General features: G+C 38.5%; 1 protein-coding gene across 11 annotated transcripts in view; it reads right to left on the reverse strand.

Annotated features, from left to right (window-relative positions):
* Positions 1–1,071: 1,071 nt before the first annotated feature.
* Positions 1,072–25,117, reverse strand: part of LDB2 (LIM domain binding 2) — a 212,120-nt gene continuing 188,074 nt past the window's right edge. For 2 of the 11 annotated variants that reach the window (XM_079307441.1, XM_079307442.1), the window contains 3 exons: positions 12,632–12,755; positions 11,363–11,514; positions 1,072–2,353 (listed from right to left, as the gene is read on the reverse strand). In XM_079307441.1, the coding sequence (XP_079163567.1) occupies positions 2,123–2,353; positions 11,363–11,514; positions 12,632–12,755 (507 nt within the window). In that variant the 3' untranslated portion in view covers positions 1,072–2,122. Of the gene's footprint in view, positions 2,389–5,012; positions 5,156–11,362; positions 11,515–12,631; positions 12,756–25,117 lie in introns of all 11 variants that reach the window. The other 9 variants (XM_079307444.1, XM_079307445.1, XM_079307443.1 and 6 more) reach the window with 9 other exon arrangements.

The raw sequence follows: 25,117 nt of genomic DNA on the forward strand, positions 1-25,117 counted from the left end.
TTTCTTACATCCTGAAAGTGTTACAAAGGAGTAGCATGGCTATATGTTTGTAATTTAGCTAGTTTAAAATTCTAGTTTATATCCTGTGTGCTCTAGAGCTTGGGGTGTCTTTTAGTCTATCTGCCTGCAAGGAGTGCCATGGGTGCCAAAATTCATTGAACAAGTTTTTTTCTTGCAGGATCTCACATCAGGGGCCAAGGCTGGCTCCTGGGAGCTGTCTCTCACTGAAAACCAAGTGGTCACACAGGCTACTTTGCCTTGTATTCCTTCTGCAGTGGTGGTTTCAAACCTGTTTGGTAGAATCACATCCAGCAAAGCATGGTTAAAAAATATGTGTATATGCTAAGGAGACACATATCCCTAGGCTGTCTTCTGGGTATATGTACAGCCACTCAAAAAAACCTGAGGAGTTCTTCAGCTGCTCTTACAACGTCAGCAACATTGAAAGCAGAGTTTCATGGAAGAACAAAACAGCACTCCCCTGCAGGAGTTGTAGATTCAGCATCTCTGCCAACATTTCTCCCTGTGTCTGCCAGTCTCAGGGTGCACCTTGCAGGGCTTCCCAGGTGCCTGGGTGTGTGGGGTGTGCCTCAGTCCTCCAGCTCAGCCCAGGGCTTTGCAGGCTGGCTGTGCCCAGAGCTGCACCACTGCAGGGGTGTCACTGGCGCCCGTGAACAATTGATACAATAGCAAAGCAAAGAAAGGAGGATTTTAAAAATCCTTTCATTGCCAGTTGAGGGACTCATCATAAAACTATCAGACAGAATTCAGCAGAGTGGAATCCCTGCTCTGATAAGCCCTGGAAGGCAAGGGATGCAAAGTTCAGGCTGGATGCCCAGCACTCCCTGACACTCAGCTCTCACTGCTGTAACTCACCTGTGGCGTGCACATTGGTATTGTTACAACAAGAGCATCAAATGAGCTGCAAGCCATTCACACCAAACCACAGGCTTTCCCTTTAGCAGGAAAAAACTGCAATTCAGTGAAACACTAATTCCTGGTGCATGATCCTGGACACAGGTGTGTGTGTTGTGGATACAAGGAACTGTAAATGCACTGTGTAAGAGCACGTTTGTTAACACAGTTTATTGGCACACTTATTGGCAAAGCATACATAAAATACAGTTGTATTATATAACACACTGACTCACTGTGTCTTTACATGATGAGTTGAACATATTAATATGTAAATGAAAAAAATTAGTTTCTTTTATAAAGTTTCACATAAATACACCGGAATAAAAACCAAAACAAAACAAAAAAGTAAAACAAAAAATGAGGGCTTTACAAAAATATTATACAAGAAATATACTATGAAAAGAAATAACAACAAAGCCAACTCAGATACAATAATAAAAACACAAAAGTTTTAGATTTATTAAGCTGCCCACAAAGTTAATGGATTACATGGCTTTAAAATATCTGGATCGACAGCAATTTTACAAAGCATAAACTCTCATAGGACTGGGTGTCTTTTTCCACATAAAAATATTTCTCATGTCTTCGATGAAAAAAAGACATTTCTTGTTTCAGTATTTTTATTAAATCATGGACAGAGTATCTACTGACATCAGCTAAATGTAAATTAAAAATGCTGGATCCTTTAAATGATTAACTGATGAAAGAAAAGTAAAAGAATGAACAGAAGTTACTTTTAATTACTTTTCCTTAAAAGCTGATCATTTTCTGAAACAAGAAATTTCAGGTGCAAGTTGAAAAGCAGAAAATATATTACAATTGTAAAAAGTTTTACATAGTTATGTTAATGAGATCCTGAGCACTGATGACTTGTTAAAATATGGCCATTGTTTGATGAGGAAAAAAACAACCCCTTCCAATAGAATGCACTGTCAGAAATTTGCCATGAGATGCAGTTTAATTTTCAATTATTTTAATTGAGGTCAGTGCCAGTATCCAATTGTATGACAACACTTCCAAGAAATGTATATGGAAGCTTATACAAGAGTTTTCCCTAACAAAAAAAGTTGGATAGCTTTAGTTTAGAAACAGATACTGTATAATTTGAAAGGTGTTTCTTTTAAATTTTATTTTGAAGAATGGTGTGAAATAGTAATTAATAGCCCACGGAGGTACATTGCAGTGGGCACTGCTGCAGAATAACCTATTGGGAAGCTTGTGGTGTGGGGTTTTCAGATTTAGTCTCCTGGTTTGCAGGAGGTTTGCTGTTCCACGGGCTGTTATTTCCCAGTGCAGGTGAATTGTTGAAATCTTCTTCATCATCCATGCCATTTGCTGCATCATACTGTGTATTCTCTAATCTAGTGATAAGCCTTTCGTCTTCATCCCCAAATTCGCCTCCCATCAGAGTTGGTTCTCCTACCACCATCACATCCTGTGAACAGCACCCAATATTTGTTATATGGAAACCTTGAGAGAGAAAAAATCAACTTAAAAAAATTAGGTTAGAGAATTTGCATCTCTTTAACTTTGTGACATTTGAACAACAGAGTTAAAAGTTCCCACATAGTAGGAACAAGGACAGATGCTTACACTTTATTTCTAATATAATGAGAAAAACTATTAAAAACTATAACACATCTCTATAGCCGCATGCTCATGGCTCTGGATCTCAGCAACCCCAGAACTGAAAAGCAGGTAGGCTGAAAAATATGCCTGATTTTTAGCAAACAAACAGGCTATGAAACTGCCTTCAAACTTCTGGAAATATGTAGCCTTTATCCAGTAAATCCTTCCTGAGCCATTTTCTTTGGAAAGACACCAGGGTGCATCTCAGTTGGAACTTGGTGAAATGCGTATTTTAAAAGTAGTTTAAAAGAAACCACATTTCTTATCCTCAGACTTCTCAAACGTGGAGCACAGCACTCTAATAAAGATGGAAACTCTCTTATCCATAGCCAGCCAAGCCCTTTTACGCATCCAATATACTTGACATTCTGCTACTTAATTATGGTAATTAATTTAGGTAAAGTTTTCGATAAAAACAATGTTCACACTGATTTGACAATTTGCATAGCTAATTAAGTCATTAGCAAAAACCTGCTGATTGCCAACAAGCCCTGAATTTACCATCTGTTATTTCATGGTGCCTGTCACCTAACTCCATGTAGGCAACCCTGCCGCCAATCTGTGCAGTAAGAGGACCAATCTGTCCAGCTGGTACCGTAAAAGCAAGATGAAGAGTGCTAATTATAATTACACTGATGAAACTAGTACTCATCAGAAACTAAAGCATGCAGGAAAGAAAGAATTCATCTAATCATTGCTTTAAGTACAAATTGTCCTTCCATGAAAACAAGTAAACCGCCCACTGTACTCCAGTGCATCACAGATTTGCTGCAAAAAAACCTAAGCAGCATGGGATAGAAAGGTGCAAACTTGAGATTGGAAAGCAAAGGTGCAAAGCCAGAGAGCTGTCTTGTTCTCCCTGTTCGAGGGAGAGTCAGGCTGCTGTGCTAACAGCTAAAGAATTATGTGGGATGCATCTTTTCATGCAGCTCAGGTGTCAGGGCACCAGGTAGCGCTTGGTAGAAGTGCAGTAATTCCAGATGTGTAGCTCTGTTCCTGCTGATTTAACAAGCCTTTCCAAGAATCCTAGTGAACAACAGATTCATTTTTTAGAGGATCTGTTCCTCCTTATGAATGTTAAAAGCAAACAGAAGACAAATGTTTGCATTTAATAAGGTTTCTTTTTAATCAGATATCTACTTCCTTCACCACAAAACAATACAAATTATTGCCTGCAAATGTTTACACTGTTTCTTGATACCCATCAGCAAAGGCTGGCATGTTACAGAAGAATGTTTGTGTCATATTTTCAGCCTGTGCCATGTAAAAAAATTGTGAGTATATGAAAATTGTTACATTATTTCTTCTTGTCTTAGTCTGTTTTGTTACTCCATGTATCCATAAACTACTTGGTTAAAAAGCCTCACAGCTTTGTGACATAGAAGTTTAAAAGACAAAGGTGTTCATAAGCAAAAGTTTATTCTAATTTCTCCCATCTCCCTAACCAACAGGCAATATTGAGTGTGCAGCGCTGAGCCAGCCCTGGCCCCCGTGCACTGCGAGAGCATCGATGACGGCAGAGACGTGCAGAGGACAGCGAGCTGGGTGTGCTGTGCAGCGACACAGGGCAGGCAGAAGGGACCTCAGTGCCTGGACACACCAACAGACCGAGGTGGCAACAGCTCCTTTCACTTTGGCATTCTCAAGGACAGGCCTCAAGCTCTCTCTGTTGCCACACCAGCAAGGGGTCAGTGACTCGGATGAGACTTACACAAATGCATCAAAAATCACTGCGGGGCTGCAACAGCTGGCTGGGGAGGCCATGTGGAAGAATTAAATATGTTTTATGTCCACAAAATGATTGGGAGGGGAAATATGCTCAACCGCTGCAAGTGCTGAAAGGAAGACAATCACTCTAGGCCAAGCTGAGGAGATGTAGACTAGGCTACTAAGATGGCATTAAGTAAACTGCTAGGACAATGTTCCTGATAATGGCAAGCTGAGGATTAGTGATCCCACTGGAACAGGGCTACTTTTACTGCTCAGGTCACCTAACACTAGGCTGGGAAAAAATCTCAATCTGTGGTAGGAAACATTCGTGCATCAGTGGGGAGATGTTCAATGACCTTTTGAGTATTTCTACCTCTAATTTCTCAGGTTCATTGCAAATATTATTCCATTCCTATAATGACTCCCCCTGAGAAAACAATTTGCACTTGTGTTTCCCTCTATGCTATTGAGTCTCTCTCTCTCTCTCTGGGAATTGAACTACAGTTTTATTGAGGTTAGTGGAGTTTTCCCTCTATTTAAAAGATAGATATCACAGCATTTGTCACAGGACATCTGAGAAAAAATTCTTGACAATCTTGCCACTTATAGTTGCATCAGGCAAAAATAGTGTCTCAGGAAGCGCACATGCTGTCTCCTCCCCAGAGGATTCTGCTCCTCAGACTGAAAGCTGAATTCCCCACCAAGTGCACCCCATTGAACCTCCACTCACTAGATCCCGTGCAATGACCACCAACCTCTGAGGAGGACTGGAAGTGACTCCTTTTAGAGCCCCTCAATGCTTCTCCTTAAATTGGCCAGTGGGGGTCACTGCTGTTGAATGACACAAGGCTCCATCCCTCCCAGGGTTGAGGCTGCAGCTCTGGAGTGCTCCTAGCTCCTGCTCATGGAGTGAGAAGCAGAATCCAAGAATTAAACCCTAGTCTCTTGCATGGCAGCACACACTGCTATGGCCTAGTTATGGTAGCACATATTTGACTAGATTAGTTTAAAAAAATTTAGACTGTAGTCACTCAATCTTATTAATTTACTCTGTGATTAGAAACAACATTTTTGGTCAAGGAATGTCTCATGATAGTAAAATATGGTTGTAGTGAAGCACTGTAAATAAAGCAGTGGTTGTTTTACATTCTGTGATAGAAATGTAGTATTTTATAATATAACCACAAAAGCAGCTTTCATGTATATCATACCTGTAATAACCCTAGTTGCCACCCAAACTTAAATTGATGCATATAAACTATACACAGAGATCACTTCACACAACACTCAAATGCAAGCACTTCTATTTAACAGACTGGTCATTACTAGGTTTTATAATTTTTTATACCAAGCCTCAAAATTTAGCTCTGCTCTGCCCAGTTTAGTGACTACACTTTTAAACTTTGGATCATTCTACATCTAAACAATGTCTTAGTGAAGTTTGAAGGTAAAAATATCTGGTGAGTCATGTAAAATTCCACATCCCTGAACCTGCCATCTTTGCTGCTGTTAATACATAGTGTGTATAGCCCAGTGTGTTACAGTGATCAGTCCATGGCTCTGTTGTCAGAGCCTATGGAAGTAGACAAACTTCACAAGCCTTAGGTAATTAAAACTCTTAAATATATAATTCAAGTATATCTCATCCTTTCAAGGACTGAAAGTTGCACTTGTTTTAGCTGATAACATACATCTAAGTGCTAAGTCAAAAGAAGAAGGGTTCCTCCTCCTGCTTTCGTTCTTATGGAATTGTGTTAGTGGTATTTATTTTAATAATTGACATTTTATCTCCTTGGCACAAAAATTATTAATGACTGAGAGCCCTGCTGCTGCCCACACCCATAATGGTCAATGCTTCCATGAGAACAGCATCAGACTGATGTTGGTATTGAAATGATCTTTAGAAACAGAACTGACATTTTAATTAGGTTTCAGAGTAAACAGTTTCTAGAGAAAAATATTTCACATCTCATCATAATTCTCACTGTTAACTTGACATTCTGTCCTTGTTTGGAATGTTTTTCCTAAAGCACAAGAACTGGAAAGAAAGTTATTCTCTCTCACCTCCTTACTACTAAATCTTAGATTCTGAATTGCATGGTTTTGAGACATGGGATAATTTCTGACAGTAATCTCTGGCCCTGGAACTGCAGCTCTGGTTCCACAACATCCATTACAAACCACCTAAATTTTCCCCTTTCTGAAACACATAAGAGATTGTATTGCTCCCTTCCACATCAGCAGGTTTATTTATGGATTTGTCTTCTGAGGAGGTTATAGAGAGCTACAAAAAGAGAATATTGAGGTAAGTAGCTTCCTTAAAGAGTGCAAGAAGGTTCTACTTAAGACTCTGGATGGAACAAAGAATGTTTCATTTACACAGTGGAATGTAGTGATGCTTTATTCTTTCCAATACATGATATTTCACTGAGTTCATGGTTAGAGCATTACACTTATCTTCTTTAGTAAATGAAAGCAAAATCCACCTATTAATTTCTGTGGTGGTGACTGGGAGCAGCATAGAGCAATGGTTCTTAGAATTTGTGAGAGTTATGGATGGCTATCAAGTTTTAAATATAGGAAAATGGACCAATTAAACTGTTTTAATTAAACTTAACAGAGTAACATTTAGGTGAAAATAGCTGTATGGACCCCTTCTGATGACCTTGCTTAAATACAAATCACTGCTCTAAAGTACAAGGGTTTGGGCTTTGAAGAAAGTTTTATTTGAAACAGAAGAATATGAAAAATGCTAAGGAATATAATTTTAGCCAGTAAGAATGTCTGAAAACTGAGCAAAGGCTTGGGAAAATGTTGCAGCTAGCTTCAAACACTAGAGGAAATTATTAGTACTGTGTAAGTGGTAAGACAATGACACACCCAAATTAGGTAACTAACCTCTTTAAAATGATGGGAAGGCAGGTTTTCTATGAACCTTGCAGAAGGACTCTTGTCCAGCTTTGCTCTTTGTCTAGAGCAAAGTGGAAATTGGTAACTCCAGTTTCTGCCCAATGAGCCTTCCAAAGATCATATGTGGTTGAGAATATGAACAGATCCAAGTTTAAATTACTGGCATCTGCTGACACCAAGGCAAATGAGCAGACTACAGTTTCTGGGTCCCTGTCCTGTTTGTTTTCTTTCTGCATTAAAACCAGTCAATGGTTTTATGGTTTTATGGGAAGCACTGGCAGTACTGAGCCTGCACTCATGAGAGCCTGAAAAAAGTAAACTTCTGGTGAGAAAAATGTTTTTGTACTTGTGCTATTGGACTGACTTTAGCAGCACTTAGTTCCACTTTCACCACACTACAGTGTGTTGCCTCAGCACCTACAGATTTGGGTCAAAAGCATCACTGGTCAAGGAATGGGCCAGCCTGAGAATGAGTTGTGTGGTGCAATCATGAGACACACTGGCTTACTGCATTTGTATTAAGAATGTAGGGAATATGTAGGAAAAATATAATACATATAAAAGGTATTAAACAAGGGACTTTGGCCTGAAGAGTCAGGTTGAGAAGAGATGCTGAAGGTCTGAGAATCAACAGAATCACAGAAACCACAGTTTATCCCACCATCATAAGAGAAAATGGGTACAGTAGACTGCAAGTGACTGTCAAAAGGAGAAGACTTTGTATTTTATTTATCACAGTTGAGAAACTATAAACAATAGTTAGAGCTAAGAGGATGGACTGAAAGTGAACATTTTCAAATTCCTGATGAGGGAAGATACCCACCCACTAGCAGAGACCCTTTAGATGCTTTTATGGATTGTCACTAGAGATGTATCAGAATGAATCAGCACTGTGGAAGTGCTAATAAATTTAATAAATATATTAAATAATAAATTTATTAATATATTTAATAAATTGAGGGCAACACAAGGAGCACAAATGATACTGATTGATTAGGCTTTAACAACTGAACTTCAGGATGCAGTGACAACCTGACCCATGCATGGAAACACAATCATGTGATTTCTCTTTCTGAGCTTGGCTCTGCATTGTCCTCACTATCCCTGCCTGGCAACTGATCATAAAATAATGCAGGTGGAGGAAATGGCACAACCTTCTCCTTCTACTACTAGAAGAATGTCTACATGACAAGTAACATTCCCTCATTAATCAAGATTTTCTCAGACCAGTGTATTTATCTGAAGAGCAGGAAGGGGCTGTAGGAAAAATGAGAAAACTCTGAAGTTTCAAGCTTTGCTATAGCTGATGGTACTTCTGTTTTCTGGACACTATCCTGAACATGGGACATTGGCCTCTCCAGGTATGAAGACCTCATTAAAGAAAAAGAAGTTAATGGTGTGAGTGAGAAGTGTGGATGAGGTGTATGGTAAGTTCAGAATGTATGCAGCATTAATGTAGGAGCAAAATGGAATAATTACTAATGTCCTTAACCAAGAAACATCACATGGAACAGAGGCTAAGAAAACACTGTTTAATCAGGATCAATTTACTATCAAAGTTAAAACAACACAGAAGCATAAAAGGGACAGGAAATTAGATGTGATTATGGTGGAGAGACTGACTTTGCTGGCAGGGAAGAAATCATTGGAGGAAAAGAGAAAGTTGGAATACAGGACTTCATATTAGTCCAGGGTTGATATAGATATGAGCTCATTGTGGGGGTCTCCAGAGAAGAGGATGAGAAAAATGGAACTGAAAATAGTTCTGGTTATTTGAGTAATCTGGATAGAAGATGCAGTGATTCCATTTCTCTTCTCTAATAAGGAGAGGGGAAATGCTTTTAACACTAGAAGTGAATGGGTGGGGTGAGTAGGGTGGGGTTTTTTCTACTGAGCAGGAAAGTCCCATTCACAGAAAACTCTACAGCCAAACGAATATTTTAGTGAATTGAAAACTGTCAAATTGTGTTAAAGGATCTCTTGTCTTCTATTGCATGTAAGGGAAACAAAATATAACTACTAAATTATACTGTAAATTAAACTGAACTTTAAGGTACAGTTATGGGAAAGAAACAGAAAGCAAGTTGCTGCTACCTGCAGCTATCTTCAGAAAGCAATGGCAACAAGGTCCACTTCAAAGAATGCATAATTTTGAAGAAGCGTGGGATAACATCTCTTTATTAAACTGAAAAGTGTTGAATAGTTTTACACCAAAATATCCTCATGCTAAAATTATTTTGAGTTCTGTCTACTCTACAGGGTGGCCAAACCATCAATTCCATCTGGTTTGCTATCTTTGCTGTGGGGAAGATGGGAAGAGCTGTTAGTATGTCAAATCGAGCAGTTAAGCATTTTCCCCTTTGCAGATGGAAAAGTGTCCTAAAAACGGAGCCTGATCCCTCCATACAAAAGAGTTTGGACCATTTTGCTACTCTGGTACAGAAAGCAAAGAATATTGAAAAACATTGAGTATGCAACATCCTGAAAGTAAATGAAGGCTGAAAATCCATCCCTCATCCCATAATAAACTTCACCAATATGTCTCAGATGCTCAGCTGTCATCTCCATCAGAAGAGCAGCCTTGACTACTTCATCTGTCAGGAGTGGCCTTCAGCACCTGAAGTCACTTTCAATATCAGTGGGAGTGACAGGTAACTATCAGAGGGCTCAGTCACATTCAAATATTCAAGTGCACACAGCCCCCACTGAAGGCAACAAAAGTCCCCTCTCCAGGGAGAAGCAGGCTGAAGAGAGGCAGGAGTCAGATTCTGGTCCTGCTGAACTCTGAGCAGGGTGTAGCAGACAGAAAATTATTCTACTGTCCTTTAAAGCTGGAGGCAGCAGGGAACTAGCTGGTTGCTTGGTTTTGCACTTCATTGCAGTTTTTCCTTAAATATGGTTGAATATTGATCCAAAGGTTTTTCTGGCAGACACCATCAGTGGGGCAGAGTGGTGCCTGCCACCAGGAGATCAGGTAGTCAGCCTTCTGACTGCTTTGTGCTGCCAGAAAAACACAGAGATGCCTATATTAGGGAAAGAATCTGACTCTGGGGGTGAGAGCCAATTTTAATATGACAAGGAGGAAATATGAGTTTAATGTACTGAAGCCCAAAGCTGTAAACTAGTGGATTGCTAAATCAGTTGCTAAACAAAAATCTTCATTTCATTTCACTGATGTTAGTCTATTCCTTTTTTTTTTTTTTTTTTTTTTTTAGTTTTTTTTTTTTTTTTAGTTTTTTAATCTGGGTATTCAAGATTCCTAGGAAGTATCTGCTTTGTGCTAACAAAAAGCCTATATTCTTTGTCAGGTTTCAGAGGAGACCTAATCCCATCCTGTCTGCTGATCAGAAATCCAATAAAAAAACCTGCATGTTATTCCCAGCATATGACTTTATGGTTCCTATAATATTGAATTAATTTCCCCAGCTTTAAAATGCATAAGCTATCTCCTTATTGACTAAGACACACTTTGTCACAATTTGGGGTCTGATTGCAATATAGGGGTCTTACCCCTGTATTGTGACTAAGGCAGTAAATGTGACATTATTAAGGTGCTGAGACAGTTGCTACTCTGGAAATGACTTGGTGTGTCCCTATACAATTAGGATGTCAACAGTTACAGCTAGCAGGGTGGATAAGCTGAGAGCCACATTCCAGAGGATCTACCCTCTGCAAGTGGAGTGATTGCACAAAGAGATAAGCTCTGCAGGTAAGTAAAATCACAACCTGTTCCTGTTCAGCATCTGAACCTGGCACCAATTAGAGGTAAGGTACTGACACAGAGAGACCAGCAGCTTCCTCAGGTACAGCACTCCTGCACCACTGGGACACATCCTCACCTAGCAGCTGGCAGATGAGCTCTGCCAGGCTCATCCATGTCTAAAAACAAGTTTTATAATAATATGAGTCCCACCACTAGGGGAGGGGCTCCCCCTGACAAAAACGGGAACTGGCCCAGACCTTTCAAAATCACATCTGATCCTCAGGACACTTCTGTTGGAGGGTCCTGCAGTAAAGCTGCACTGCAGAACAGCTTCTTCACACCTCTCCACTAATTCCCCAGCTTCCACAGCACACTGTGCAAGATTGCCTTTTGCTTGTGATAGTTTTGGCTCAAGAATGCACCTTCTTTACAATGTATGCAAAGATTGGAAACACTGTGAGTGATTCAGCCTAAAAGGAAAGTGAGACTTACAGGTACCTGACTTGATAGACTCAGGTTTGCAGCAGCTGACTTTTTCTTGCTGTTGGTGCTATTTGCATTGTTCCCAGCACTACTGTTGGAAGTGCTGCTGGTAGAGTTTTTCCTTTTTCTCCGTTTGGTTGTTGGTTGTCTTGTGGGTTCTGCTGCAATAAAATGATAAGAAGGAAAGCAAATGGCAGATACTGTAAAGCATGAACTAAAATGATCCACAAGAAATGCTGAAATATTTTTTCCATTAGTTTTAAATTTCTAAGTTCAATAGTAGCAGTTGTGTTAGATTTAACATACAAACCATAGAATTATATTTGGACCCAAACCAATGGATTCTGCTTTCATTTTTTTTTTCTGATGGATTAAAAAAGCTTATTGTCCCAGCACTGTCTATAAAGGCATTCAAAAGTATTTTACTGATGGGATATGATGCTAATGATTATTATGGTTCAGGTGACTGTGGAACTTGCTGAAGATCACACAGCAAGAAATGGTGCTGCACAGAAATGCAGGTCTTGCTGTGATGTAGGTTACAGCCTCAAACAACTCAGCCAGGGAGAAAAGGCTGAGAGAGATTTTTACCCTACTCTGCCATCCCTGCAGCAAGCAACAAGCAGCCACCTTTTGGGTTCCCTCTGCATCCTGTGTGGGCTTCACCTCTAAAACTGCTGCTCCCCACAGAGCCCATAAAGTGTGCTAATGCCCCTGCCCTGCAAGCCTGCAAAACTCTGACCCAATCAGGACAATTACACAGCTTTGCTTACACTGGCAAAGCACAGAGGGGAAATTGTTCTTCTCAAAATTTGGCCTGAGCACCCATGTGAACGCTCTTAGATATAAAAAACCTTTATAATCTGAAAAAGAGAGTTATTATTTTGAGGTGTAAGAGGAAGGAGGTTAGGTCAAGGCCTGTAAATAACTTGATATTAGTCTCAAAGACAATTAATTATGAATTGTAGCTGCAATTTCAGAGTCACAGCAGGAAGCAGGATTACATAAACCATGAATTCTAATAGAGCCAGTAGCATTTTGCATTTCATCTACACATATTTTTGTACTAAATTATATCCTAGCCATGGTGAAGCCATCTCAGTGTGCACATCTATAAATCAGTTGTGTCAGACTGAAATCATAAAATATCAGAATAATTTTCAGGCTTGCTTTGGAAGCATTGTTAATTTTTATTACTTTCCTTTATAAGTAAACTTTCCCACTGCTTCTCTATTAATTTTACTATAAAATAAGTGGAATATTGGAAGTGAAACATACCTGGTGGGGCCACCATTCTTTGCCATTTTTGAAATAAGCAAGTCTTCAAGCAGTCTCGAGGACTTAGATTGTAAGTTTTATGTCTTGACATCAGTTCCTGCATTGGCTCCAGTATTACACACAACTGAAAGAAAAAAATCAGAATAGAATAATTTAATCCAAGCAAAACCTCCATTGATCAGTATTTACATAGCTGGAAATTATAATTGTATTTCTGGATTTTTTTTTTACTCTTGCTAACAGAGCATGCCTCATACAGTTAAGTTTAATCTGCACTTGAATTGCAAAATTAAAACTCTGAATAGGGAAAACTTTTTCTTGCTATTTATTATCCATTTATTTTATTTTATCTATTTATTATAGGTAATTTTTGGAGGCATCAGATAAACTTCAACTCTAGTCTTCCAGACTACAGAGATTTCAAAAGACTAGAAAATGTTCATGCTTCATTGCCAAAGCTGCAAAGATTAATAAATAATAAAATGCCCATAGTGGATTATCATTCCCCTACAGTAAAATGTATTCTTCTGACCTGCTGCACACTACAATGAGAACTTCTTATAAATGATATTTTATTTTGATATTGCATGCCAAATAATCCAGATAATTTTGGGCTTTTTTTTGTTGTATGGGGACTATACACTCTCTTCCTATCACATGAATGACACATATGAGAAAGAAAGAGAAGCATTTTATTTTTCTTGTCTGCTTGAAAACTGAATACATAACACAGAGATTTCTGAAAACATGGAATTTCAAACATCTTTTTTAAAATAGAGTCTTATATATTTTCTATCTGTTAACTTAATAATTACAATTCTTGTTCACTGCTTTCTACTCCTATTAGCACAGCAGATTCAGCAGAAAGAGCTCTGCACTGCTTTCTGTTCTCTTCTGTTTATCACCACAGAATCATTTCCTCATTTAAACCTCACTCAAAGCCATAGAAGGCTACAAAATTTCACAAGTGTAACTGAGGGCTTAGTCTTGTTTGCCAGAGCCTTGGATTCTAGGCATCCTAAATAAGAAAAAAAAATCCATGTTGACCTACAGATTCTACCTGAAATTTGCAGGGCTGGTATATAGGAGGAAATGATTCCTTCCTTGCAAACTGAGCACATATAATAAAGAAGTAGCTGGCACAGAATAAGCATGGAGCCTGCATATCATTTTTAGTCACTTTTCAAAGCAGAACTGCATTTAGAAGGAGGGACAGGTTTGGCTTTTTTTTTACCAACAGAAGTAGGACAACAAGTTGATCAAATTATTAGAACTCAGAATGACAACTGAAGAAAGGTGTAACTTAAGCAAAATCTTGTTTTGAATTATTTACTTAATTTTAGGAAGTTTTGCTGAAGGAGTATCCAGGATTTACTTCATCAGGAGATGTTTGCCCATTATTATTTTACAAATACATAAGACAGGAGAAAAATTCTTCTCTCTGGGTTTCTTGCTACACTCTCCCCATGTGCACCCTTCTCTCATTCGTATAAATGGGGATGCAAAGTATGCAGGAAAAATAGTTAAAGGGAGCTGCCATGAAGACTGAGACTAATTCAGCATTTAAATATTACTGTGTATTGGCACTGCTGTTTGATGAGCCTTTCATTAACAGCAGTTAAAGCAGAGATAACATAAAACAGCAGGAAGAATGAAGAGCTTCAGAATGAGAAATTTTTTTTTCCAAGTGTAGAAATTGAATCTGCAGTTGCCTCATTGATGTTTTTCTTACGCAGCTTTTACATATTTTTGTAAATAAATATCTACAAGATAATCTAATAGACAAAGATGCTATCAGATACAGCACTCTGGGCTTGGATTTTCATCTAGTTCAATATTCTAACAAAAATTAAGATCATCAGGTTCTAAAATATATGTAGGATCCAATTTATGCTGTGAAAAAGGTGCTGTATTTTGAGTTCATATTCATTTACTCTGAAATCTGCAGGTGCTTGCTCAGGTTTTGTGCATGCGTGTATGTGAGAGAGAAAGAGATTTGTGATCATAATGGACACCATTGTTTTGACTCTCAAAAGTCTGGGTTTCTGGCACAGCTGCCTAAACTTTCTCATTAGGAGCTGATAGCAGCAAGCACGAAGAAGATATTTGTGATGATTCTGAACAAACTAGTTACTCTGGGCAGAGCACTAGACTCACATAGCTCTACTGCTGCTGGGACTAAAAATATGTAAATATGTATGTAGGTTCTTCCAACATTTCCTTAGGGACTTTATTCATGATATACTTACTCTTCCCTAGATATTCATTATTGGCAACAAAGAGAATGTTTCTTCTTTATCATCTTGGCAAAGATGTTTGCTATTGTGCTCTATAATGTGCACTGAGAACTATTCTGTCCCCACTGCCTGTGGATATCTCACTGCTAATACTGTATATAATCTCTTTCACTTCACACACAAGATTAAAATTGAATACAGACCCAATATGTAGAAATGCTTGACTGATCTCACTTGCATAGAGAAAAAAATATGGGCACTGAGGGCCCTACTTTGGGACATGGGAAAGTCTCATCTTCTGAATACTTGGGAGCTGTACCCACTCACATGAATTCTTCTGGTTTTTTGGGAATTCACAAGCATTTTCTTCCTCTAAAGTCTGAAAATTTGAAGGTTGGCTTTGGATACTTGAGTAATAGGAGGGCATTGAATTCTACAGTTTTAAATGCATCTAGTTCATGTGAATTGGGCATAAGTGTAAAATGAACTGGATTAAAAATGATTGATATCAAATCTCAGAGTCTTTTTTGGTGACCTTTGAGACCTACTTGAAATCTAAAGTGACTCAAACCCAAATCCTTGAAAGAGAAAATGATTGTGCTCCAATTATCTTAAGTCCAAGGAACTTGCCAGTGACAATCAGTAGCTTGGTTTTTTAAAAAAAGCTGGATTAAAAATGTGGGAACAACATGCATTTAAAAGCTTGATTGGCCAAAACCACCTGCTGTCTTTAACCACTGGTGAGCAGGTAACTGGCAGGCTGGGTTGACAGAGTCAGTTTTTAAAACAAAGCTAATGAAATGTTTTATATCCTGCATTCATTGACATATAGAAGAAACCTGAGGCTTAAATTGTCTATTCTCCACAGATCATCTAGTCTCCCTCTGTGAGATTTCTTCAAAACATCCTTTTTAACATTTTTTTTTAAGCACTGGATAATACCAAAATGTACAAGTTTTTACTATAATACTGTATTAGTAATGTTTGGAACACCAACAAAACCAATCTCTTCTACAAGCAGTTTCAATCAGTCACCCAAGAAAATAGCCTAAAGACATCAAGGATTTAGTGTGGTGATGATGTATGATTACTGAAATAATTTCTACATTCCTAGGAATACAGAACCTTTAATGGCAATGCTTGACAAGACAGATATTTCTGAGTTCCACACTTAGGCAGCACTAGAGGTGGGATCCATATGCCTGTGCACAGGTGTCTAGTACCAGCTGAAATGCCCTAGATGATGCTGGATCTGATCCACCAGATCACTCTTGCTGTCACAGAAGGACACAAAGCTCCATGTGGATGTTTCAGGCACTAGAATATGCCTAAATTGTGTGTAAAGCCTAAAGTTCAAAGAAAAATTATGTTTATTTTAGCTCTTAAAATGTATTTGGAAAAATGTGTATCATAACTTTCCCTCTGCAGTACTAAAACCCACTGAAAGAACTCCACATTATTAGTATTAGTTTCTAGCCATCTTTCTGAGCTCACTGTGGTGATGTCTGACCATTACTCAGAGCCATCACTGTTTCACTGTCAGAGCTGTGGGGTGGAGCCAGCTCTAGGGGTGAACACTTCACACTGAGATCACTGGCATCAGCAGTTTTGTGCTGCATTTGTGGGTGCCCAGCACACACTGGGACCCCTGCACACATTTTGATATTATATAGACTGGAAGTGACTTTCCTGGAGTTCCATATGGATACTACAGACAATTCATCAATTAGAGGGCTTGGATCCAACTTGACAAAATGATAGTGCTATACCTTGGGGCTCAGGGAAGTGAAAACAGGGAACATAACAAGGCATGATTGGGGTTTTTTTCTCTTTGGTGTTAGTAAAACATCTGGAAGAATTTGATTTATTTTTAAATTTTTTTTTTTTGGAGGTGAGGACTAGCATTTACAGGTTTCAAAAAACAGTGTATTTCAAGAAAGGACTTATATGAGGAGATCGTGATGGCACTGCAGACAAGAGTTAAAGGGTTCTGAGAATACGGATCCACGCATAATTTCCTGTAATACCTCAGTTATCAGCAGAGAGCAAACCGGCCTTCATCAGTGAGGGGTCATATTCAGCTCTGAGACCAGTCCAGCCACATCATGAACAGTTTCAGCCTTATGATTTTTGTTCTAATGCTGGGTGTTTATTCTGTCCTGAGAACAGATGCTCATTCTGGGAGCAGCACAGATTAGCAGTAAAGACCGATGCGAAAGCTCTCTTTTACCTTTTGCATGCCGTAAGCGGTGTGTTTCTGCTGGCATTAGCGATTTCCCTGCCCGCGGAGGGCTCTGTCTGGCGCTGGGGAAGGCTGCTCTGGGCACAGTGTGCTCCTCCTGCGCCGAGCTGCAGGTGGCAGAGCTGCCCCAGCCAGCAGCTCCCCTGCCTCCCGCCAGCAGCACAAAGGAGCGGCAGCCCCAAAGCTTCTCCACGCCTTCTGCCTTTTAAAGGGAAACCCGTGAGCCTCCAGTCTTGCCACATTTACACTACACCATCACCCAGCCGGCTTCTTTAAATCAGGACTCATGTCTGGTCAGTAAGCCGTGTGGTGGACAAGTCTCATAGGTACCAAAATAAGCAAGTTTTAAGTCTCTTCCTATGGCTGCCCAATTTGTTATGTATGCCAAATTTGTTTTATGTATACATAAAAGTTTCACTAACTGCAATTTAAAACATAGAAACAGCTAAAATTTTGCATGTAGATGACACTTACAAATTTTAATGTATAATGTAACATCAGTTTTTCTGAATAAGCTAGCAAGGAACCAGGCAGAAATGAGAGTGCTCCCTGAAGTTCTACTGAAATGTAGTTTCAACTCTTTGATGCTTGAAACTTCTCGTGGTCAAATGCCTGTATTAATCACTTGAAAATTACAGGAACTGATGCATATTCAGAGCACATGTGGATTTACAACCCCTCCTAAAAGTGACAAAGCCCTCACTTGAATGGGAGTATTAATCATTAGCTAATATTCAGGTAGGATGTTGACAGTGAAGGTATACCTGGAATACAATGTGAAGCTTTGAAGAGGTTCAGTTCTTTCTTTTAGAGCTCGTTTTTTATCCTCCACAAAGACTCTGAGTTATTAACCAACAAATCTAAGCACGACGACATTTTATTTCTGTGCTGAAATGAAGTGTTCCCTCTGCACACCCTCTGTGTGCTCTAGAGAGTAAATGCTGCTAGAGAAATTCTGGCCCAGTGCATTTCCCTGGGAAAGGTCCCATTTCTTTAGTGGGGCAGGATTTCTGAAAAGAACTAAAATGTCTCTGCACATCCAGTTTTATGCCCATGCACAGGTACACTTTTCCAGATGTCCACAATATCTTACTGGTACACCTGCACTGAGGAAGGGGACACACTATGGCTATTTTTTCAGGCCCTGTAAAAGAGCTATACCTGGAAGTTTGACTTCCTGGAGTAGATTCAAAACCCTGTATGAGTGCCCTGGACCCTCAATAGCATGACACTGAAACAGGAAAAGCATTGCTGCAGTCCTCAATACAGTTCTTTCTTTGGAGTTAAAAACAGAGAAAGCTTAGAGCTGATTTTAAATTTCTCTGCTCATGCTTGTTTTTCAGAATTAATGTAAGTTTCATTCCCCTGCAGAACAGAGGGAGGAATGAAAATTTCCTAGGAACATATTGCTGCTTCTTTCACTGGCCAGCTTGCAATTCACTGCTCAAAATAGCATGTGCTTTTTAAGAATCATATGTGAATACAGAACATTTTCATCTTAAAAACCATCTTTGTTTTCCATTAAAAACATGGAGATATAAATGAGAAATGTTTTGGGGTTTTTATGAACTGAAAGAAATTAGGTGTTTTTTTACATACTTTTTTTCTAGAGGAGAATGCTTTGGCTTTGTTTTAAGCTCCTGCCCAGTATGTACAAGTCTCTTCCATCATTTCAGTGCATCAGCTATATCCATGGTTCTTCCTTGCAAGATAAACTTTAAGCCAAAAGAAGGGGCTTTGAGATTCCCATCACTCAACTTACTATTCTTGCTGCTTTCCCTTTTTGAAGAGCCACAGTGCACTCCTGCTGAGACGTGGAACTAATAAATGTTCATTGTACATCCCATGTAATGGTATACATGGAATAACTAAATGTTCAATTTTGACAGTAGTTAGTGCAGCAAGCAGCGAATACAGAACTGCTTCAACTTAAATTATAAACTCAGTTATTTTAACCTGAATATTCAAAATCCAGTCTGCACAGGGTCATTTGTTTTAGTGAAACCTTAGATGATCTTTGGGACAGAATGAAAAGCTAGCTCTTAACCCCAATAGCTTAAGCAGTCCAATACCACAGAGTAATCCCTAGCTTGTTTACTGTGACTACTGTTCTCTCCATATTTCTAACTCCTTCTGTGCCAAAGATTTTTTAAATTGGCTGTATATAAACAGACTGAAGTCCTTGGGTTTGCTAATAGGTAGGAAACAATATGAGTCTTGAAATCTACAAGGAGATGGGAAACTGCTTGGAAATATGGTATAAGCACAATAAGTGTATTTACTGTTAAATTAAAGACATTTGGTTTAAATAGATAGTAATGGAAAGGTTTAAAAACTGTTACTAAAAATAATTTCTTTAGGCTTTGACTTAAAATCTCATTGAGATGAATGATCTTTTTTTTCAGAGATCACACCTCTGAAAGAAAATGTTTTAGACTAGCTCAGGGTTCATCAAGACAGCATTGCATCAGGTTGATCTTGGCTCATATTTTAAGTACATCTCCAAAACCATATGGAGTCGATATTTTGTGTTAGCTTTAAAAAAATACAAGACGAGTTTCTGCAGCACAATACCATAGCAAAAGCAGATTCTGGGACAAATTCCATAACCTGAGATTTACAGGGTTTGGGATATATTTAATAGCCACCTCTCAGCACGGGAGAAGGTTCCATGTTTTGTGATACCATGCTGAGTCAAGAAATATTTGTATTTGCAACCACCTAAGAAGCTAGGAATTAGAATTTCCAGCTTAACACTTGCAATATTAGTGATCATTTGCATCTAGCTTATTATTTGTGCAACAACAGAGCTATACGTATATTTTTCAAAATACTGAGCTTCTTCAGTTTTAAAGAGATTCCTATCTTAACTAGATAAGAGGTAAAATACTAAGCCAGGAATAATTTGGCAGCAGACAGGTACCCACATAAAACCAACAATTTCATGCACTTATCTAGACACAAGTCCCTTAGGACTACTGATAGATATTTAAATAATTCTCACATCTTGACACTTGAAAATATGGCTGTTTTGCCTGCTGCATGTCATACACAATGTCATTAATTTCATTGATCATTTGGTTATTTAGGAAAGAATCCTGCCACAAGGCTCCTGGCATTCACTGATCCTTTCGTGTGTGTTGCCAGCCCTGGAGGACGCAGTGGGATGACACACAAGTGCTGAAGCTCCATGCTGGATTCACTAGCAAATATCAGCACTCAGTAATGTTTATTCATCCTATGCTATGCCCTGAATGCCAGTCTAGGACTCTCCAGTTTCTCACTAACACCCAGAGGTAAAGAATGATTTCTCAATAATGCAGTATTCAGCTGCTCAATTGCTCCCAAGCTCCATAGCTCATCATGTTTTTACACTGTTCTGTATCTGCAGCCATTTCAATTCCCAGCAACAGTGATAATGGAAAGTAGCAGCATTCATTTCAGGTAAGACTAAGCTTAAAATACATGTTTTTTTCAGGCAAATAACTACAAGTAGATATGAAACAGCCCTTAACACAGCACAGCTATCACCAGCATTGCAGCTAATTCTAGTTAGAGTGCTGCACCCCAATTGATTTTTTTTTTTTCCTTTGTTCCTCCTCCTTCTTTACATATCAACTAGATAAAACAATTTCCACCGTTGTCCTCTCCTCCATGCACTCTGGAGCAATTCAGGAGACTTGGGAAATTTTGTTAGCTCCTGTGGCTATTAATTCTGCCCTTTCTTGTGGTAGCACCATGACAGCATCAAAACTGTGCCTGGTCAGCAGGGAATCCAACCTCCTTTACAGTTTAGAAAGTTTCCTCCTCCCTCCTTGCATCCCAGCAAGGATTGCAGGCTCCTCACTCCCTGCAGTGTGCCCAGACTAGCAGAAGGGCTCTGGCTTTAATAGTTCCAGAACCAGGAAAGCATTCCTGCCCAAATCCCCGTTCCTGCAGAGCTGCTGCTGAAGTGCTGTGCAGATAACTGAGCACATTCTTCCCTGAAAAGAACATAATTTGAGGGCCTACTTAGCACCAGATTGTATTAGACTAAGCATTTCTAACAGCGGATGTGATCAGTTGTAGTGACATCTTCAGTTTCTAAGTAATGAGTGGTGTGAAGCACCTTCAAGATGCCACATAATGAATGTTGAACAGGACAGATGTGCACTCCTTTCCTTGTCCAAGGGGAGGCTAGAGTGCATTTGTGGAGATGACTTTGACATATACCTCATTTAGTTATCACTTCAGTCAGTACCCTCACTATTACAGCATGTGCTGGAAGGAATTCTGTTTCAGAATATTCTTAAGCATTAAAAACAATATTTCAAGGATCTCAATCATTGCTGTAACTATTTGGTAACCCTCTTCCCTCAAACTCTGACAAGTTTTTTTCTTGTGATTTTGCTTAATCTTTTTATTTCAGATCCATTCTTTAGAAAGGGCTTAGAAAGGATCTCCACTGTTTGTAGTTTTGTTTCTCTTTCTGAAGTTTTAATACTGTTTAAAAAAATTATTTCGATTTTTTTTGATTCTTCACAAGAACTTTGCAGCTTTAAACTCTTCCTCTCATTACCCAGATATTAAAAGAATGTCATTTCAACTAATGTTCTTTTTCTTATTCACCTTCTGTACAATGGGGAGATGTTTTGAAAACCTCCTCCTTCAACAGCATCACACACAAGTCTTATGGACTTTTAATTTTGTTTCCATCAGCTGGGCTCACAGTTCTTCCTACACAAAAGGAATAGTGAAGGTTTTCTGCTCCCTTTCCTTTCCCTTGATGACAAATCAGACAAGGGCACTTGGTTTCAATAACATAAGTGGATGTTCCTGGAATCTCAATGGCAGAGACAAACTGCATCCACTTGCTGTATGTGTTTTCAGCTAATGAAAATAAAAGAACTTATAGGATGAGTTCCATCTTCTTCCAGATGGGCTTAGTTCTGAAGGCCATGAAAATCTACAATCTGAATCACCCAAATCTTGTTTAACATTGTCTGAACCTTCTTTATGGATCTTCTGGTGCAATTTGGCCTCATCCAAACTGTACAGATTGGCATTTTCTGCAATGAGGACAACATACTCAAGCCTTTTCCTTCAGTAGAGATCCTAATTGAAATAAAGAACTAATACATCAAAACACAAGTCTGTATCACAAAGAAAAGCCTTGGACAGACCATCATATTTTGTGATTCTTCTCTCACAATTATCTATATAGTCAGTGATCAATAGGAAAGATTTGTGTCTTACACATCTCAGATAAGAATTAAGCTCTTAAATGATTTTAAGAGAGACCATAAAATTTATCTTTGTAATTTAATTTAACATTAGTGTTAAATTACATTGCAAAGTGCATCATGTTGACTGCATGATATGATCTTTTATACTGCACTCAGTATTGCAGTGAGTATCAATTTCAGAGAGCTTGTCAGGACAAAATGAAATTTTAATGTAAATTGGAGCAGATTTATTAATTTCAGTCTATACTAGATGTGGATGGAGTTCCACTGTTAAGCAAGGTTTAAGGCTGATCTGTAGTAATTAAGGAGGAACTAAGCACTTTGCACCAAATATTTTTTTCTTAAGCCTTGTCCTGTGAACTAATACCTACTTTTAAATATTTTTTTACTTTTTAGATTTTTAATTGGACTTTTTAAACTCCAATTACAGGTTATGAATAGAGAGAGAAACAGAGTAGCTATTGTTTTATCTCATAGTGTGTCAGTGGCCTGGTGCAAAGCACATGGCATTTGAAAGCTTTCTTAATTTAATTTTTTCTAGCTAGTTCAAAAATCATACAGTTTACAATTTTTTCTCATTTCAATATTATTGCCTCTGTTTCTAACATGATCACCAATTTTATTTCTTACACAGTACCAAGAACAAAATAAGGGTGCCTTTGGAGACTGTCATGCACTTAAAAGGGGTTCATTGCTCTCTTATTCTTTGCCAAGCACAGATCTTTAATAACCAGAATTCCTTAATAATCCACCATCACAGCCAGCCCAAACAGTATCTCTAGGAAACAGCATGGGAAAGGTCTATTTCCCTGTTTGCCATCTCCCATCATTACCACGTGTGATGTTGCTGCATGACATTTCCTTCCTCTTTATTTCTCCAAAGGCAAACAAGCTCCTATTCAGCAGTTCTGACTCAAATCCTAACACCTGATATTTCTGATATGCAAACTGTTAGCTTTTTATATTTGTGCAACAATGAGACCTTATCAGTTTTGCTGCTTTTCATTTTGACTATGAAATGCATTCACTATCACTCTTCACCTGTGTCCCTGGCAGCTCCCTCAGTTCAGATGGAATCGAGTATGCTGTTTGTCTTGTTCAAACTACCGATGATTCCAAACAAATCACAGCATTATAAAAAAGATCAAGAGTGTAAGGGCTGCATTTGAATGCTGACAATTTTTAGTGTGCAGCTGTATTACAGCTTGGAAATAAGTTTAGAAATGTTTTCGTGGTACAGTGGTCTGCAGACAGCAAATGTTGATTTAAAGTTTCTGAAAGCAGAACAATGGGAGATGCTATGCCTGGTCAAAATACAAAAATTTAGTGCTGAGGTTGAAGTTTTTGGTTTGCATATAATTTTTGAGGCTACTTCAAAACACATGCCACAGACAAAGACAATGTCTATATTGAAAAACAAAATTTCACATTCACCTTTGATTTTACAAATTCACTTCCATACATTGTTCTATTTTCAGGTTTCCTTGTACAAGAAATCATCTCTCCTTCATACAAAAGGTACACATAGAGATTCATACAGACTGAGGCAATACAACAACTGTGATTCATCCTCCAGACTAACATGTACATAGCAACTCTAATTTTATTTACAACCACGAAAAAAGAAAGCTTTTTCCAGAATATAACCAGCTAGCTCTTCTGTGTCATGAATCTCTTTCCCCATGCACATAAAATCCTCTTGTTTCTATACTGCAGCTCAAGCACAAATGCAGTGTTTTTCACATAACCAGTTCTATTTTTAGCCTGAATTGTAGGAAGTCTGCAGCATTAATAAATGGAAGAGAAGTACAGAAGTACACTGCATGGTAATGTGCCAGTGCAAAAGCTACCTTGGCCTTTAGCCAGTGAACTGTGGTTAGATGTTAGAGCAATGAAAGTAAAAACACCACTTGTAATGGAATGATTAATAAGCTGACAAACTTCCATGCATTTATTTCATACTTTTTGAATGCAGACCTTATAAATACCAACATTTTTTTTCTTAGTGATATCGCTCAGCCTGAAGCACAGAGGATATATATGTGTAGATGTATGTGTATTTTTATACATGCAATTGAGGTTTGTTTAACTCTGTTTTCAAATAGAAAGGAGGATAATTTGCAGACCAGACCTTGAGAAAAAAAAAAAAAAAAAAAGGAATAAGGAAGGAGCTTTTTTATAAACTAATATTGCAACTCCAGTAGGCATAAAACCCATTGTTTCATGATTTTCTCTCCTATTGACTCTGCAATTCATTGTTTGGCATCAAAATTCTGAAAGCAAAAATGCTCCAAAGCTGTTACACAGAGGACAAAAGTTCACAGTTCTTACAGGGACACAGAGTCTTCTGTAATCTCTTCACTTCTCACCCAATCCACAAAACTTGCCCCAGCACCGTTATGCTGTGGACAGATGGATGTTTATATAAAAGACCTTGTGCCTGAATAAAATTCCATTTCGGGGTTATATAAAAACAGCAATTACTGGGAAATGGAACTTTTTAATTAAACGTATTCGAAGAAAGTAGGGATTAATGACTTTAAAGTAGGGAGTATTTAATGCTTGCAGTCATAGATCATCCACTAGTGAAGCTGCATTATCACCATCAGGCAATGATGCTTTTAAGTATTGATGGTGTGTGCATTAATAAGGCTTCAAATGTTTTCATGACAATACAATTAGCAACACAACTAATGTATACTACACCTACTATTAAAATAATGCTTAAATAACCTTAATTTACAGCAACATCTTCAAAATAAATAAAGATACACTTCAGATC

Source organism: Erithacus rubecula (genome assembly GCF_903797595.1).
Source record: "Erithacus rubecula genome assembly, chromosome: 5".
Taxonomy (NCBI): Eukaryota; Metazoa; Chordata; class Aves; order Passeriformes; family Muscicapidae; genus Erithacus; species Erithacus rubecula.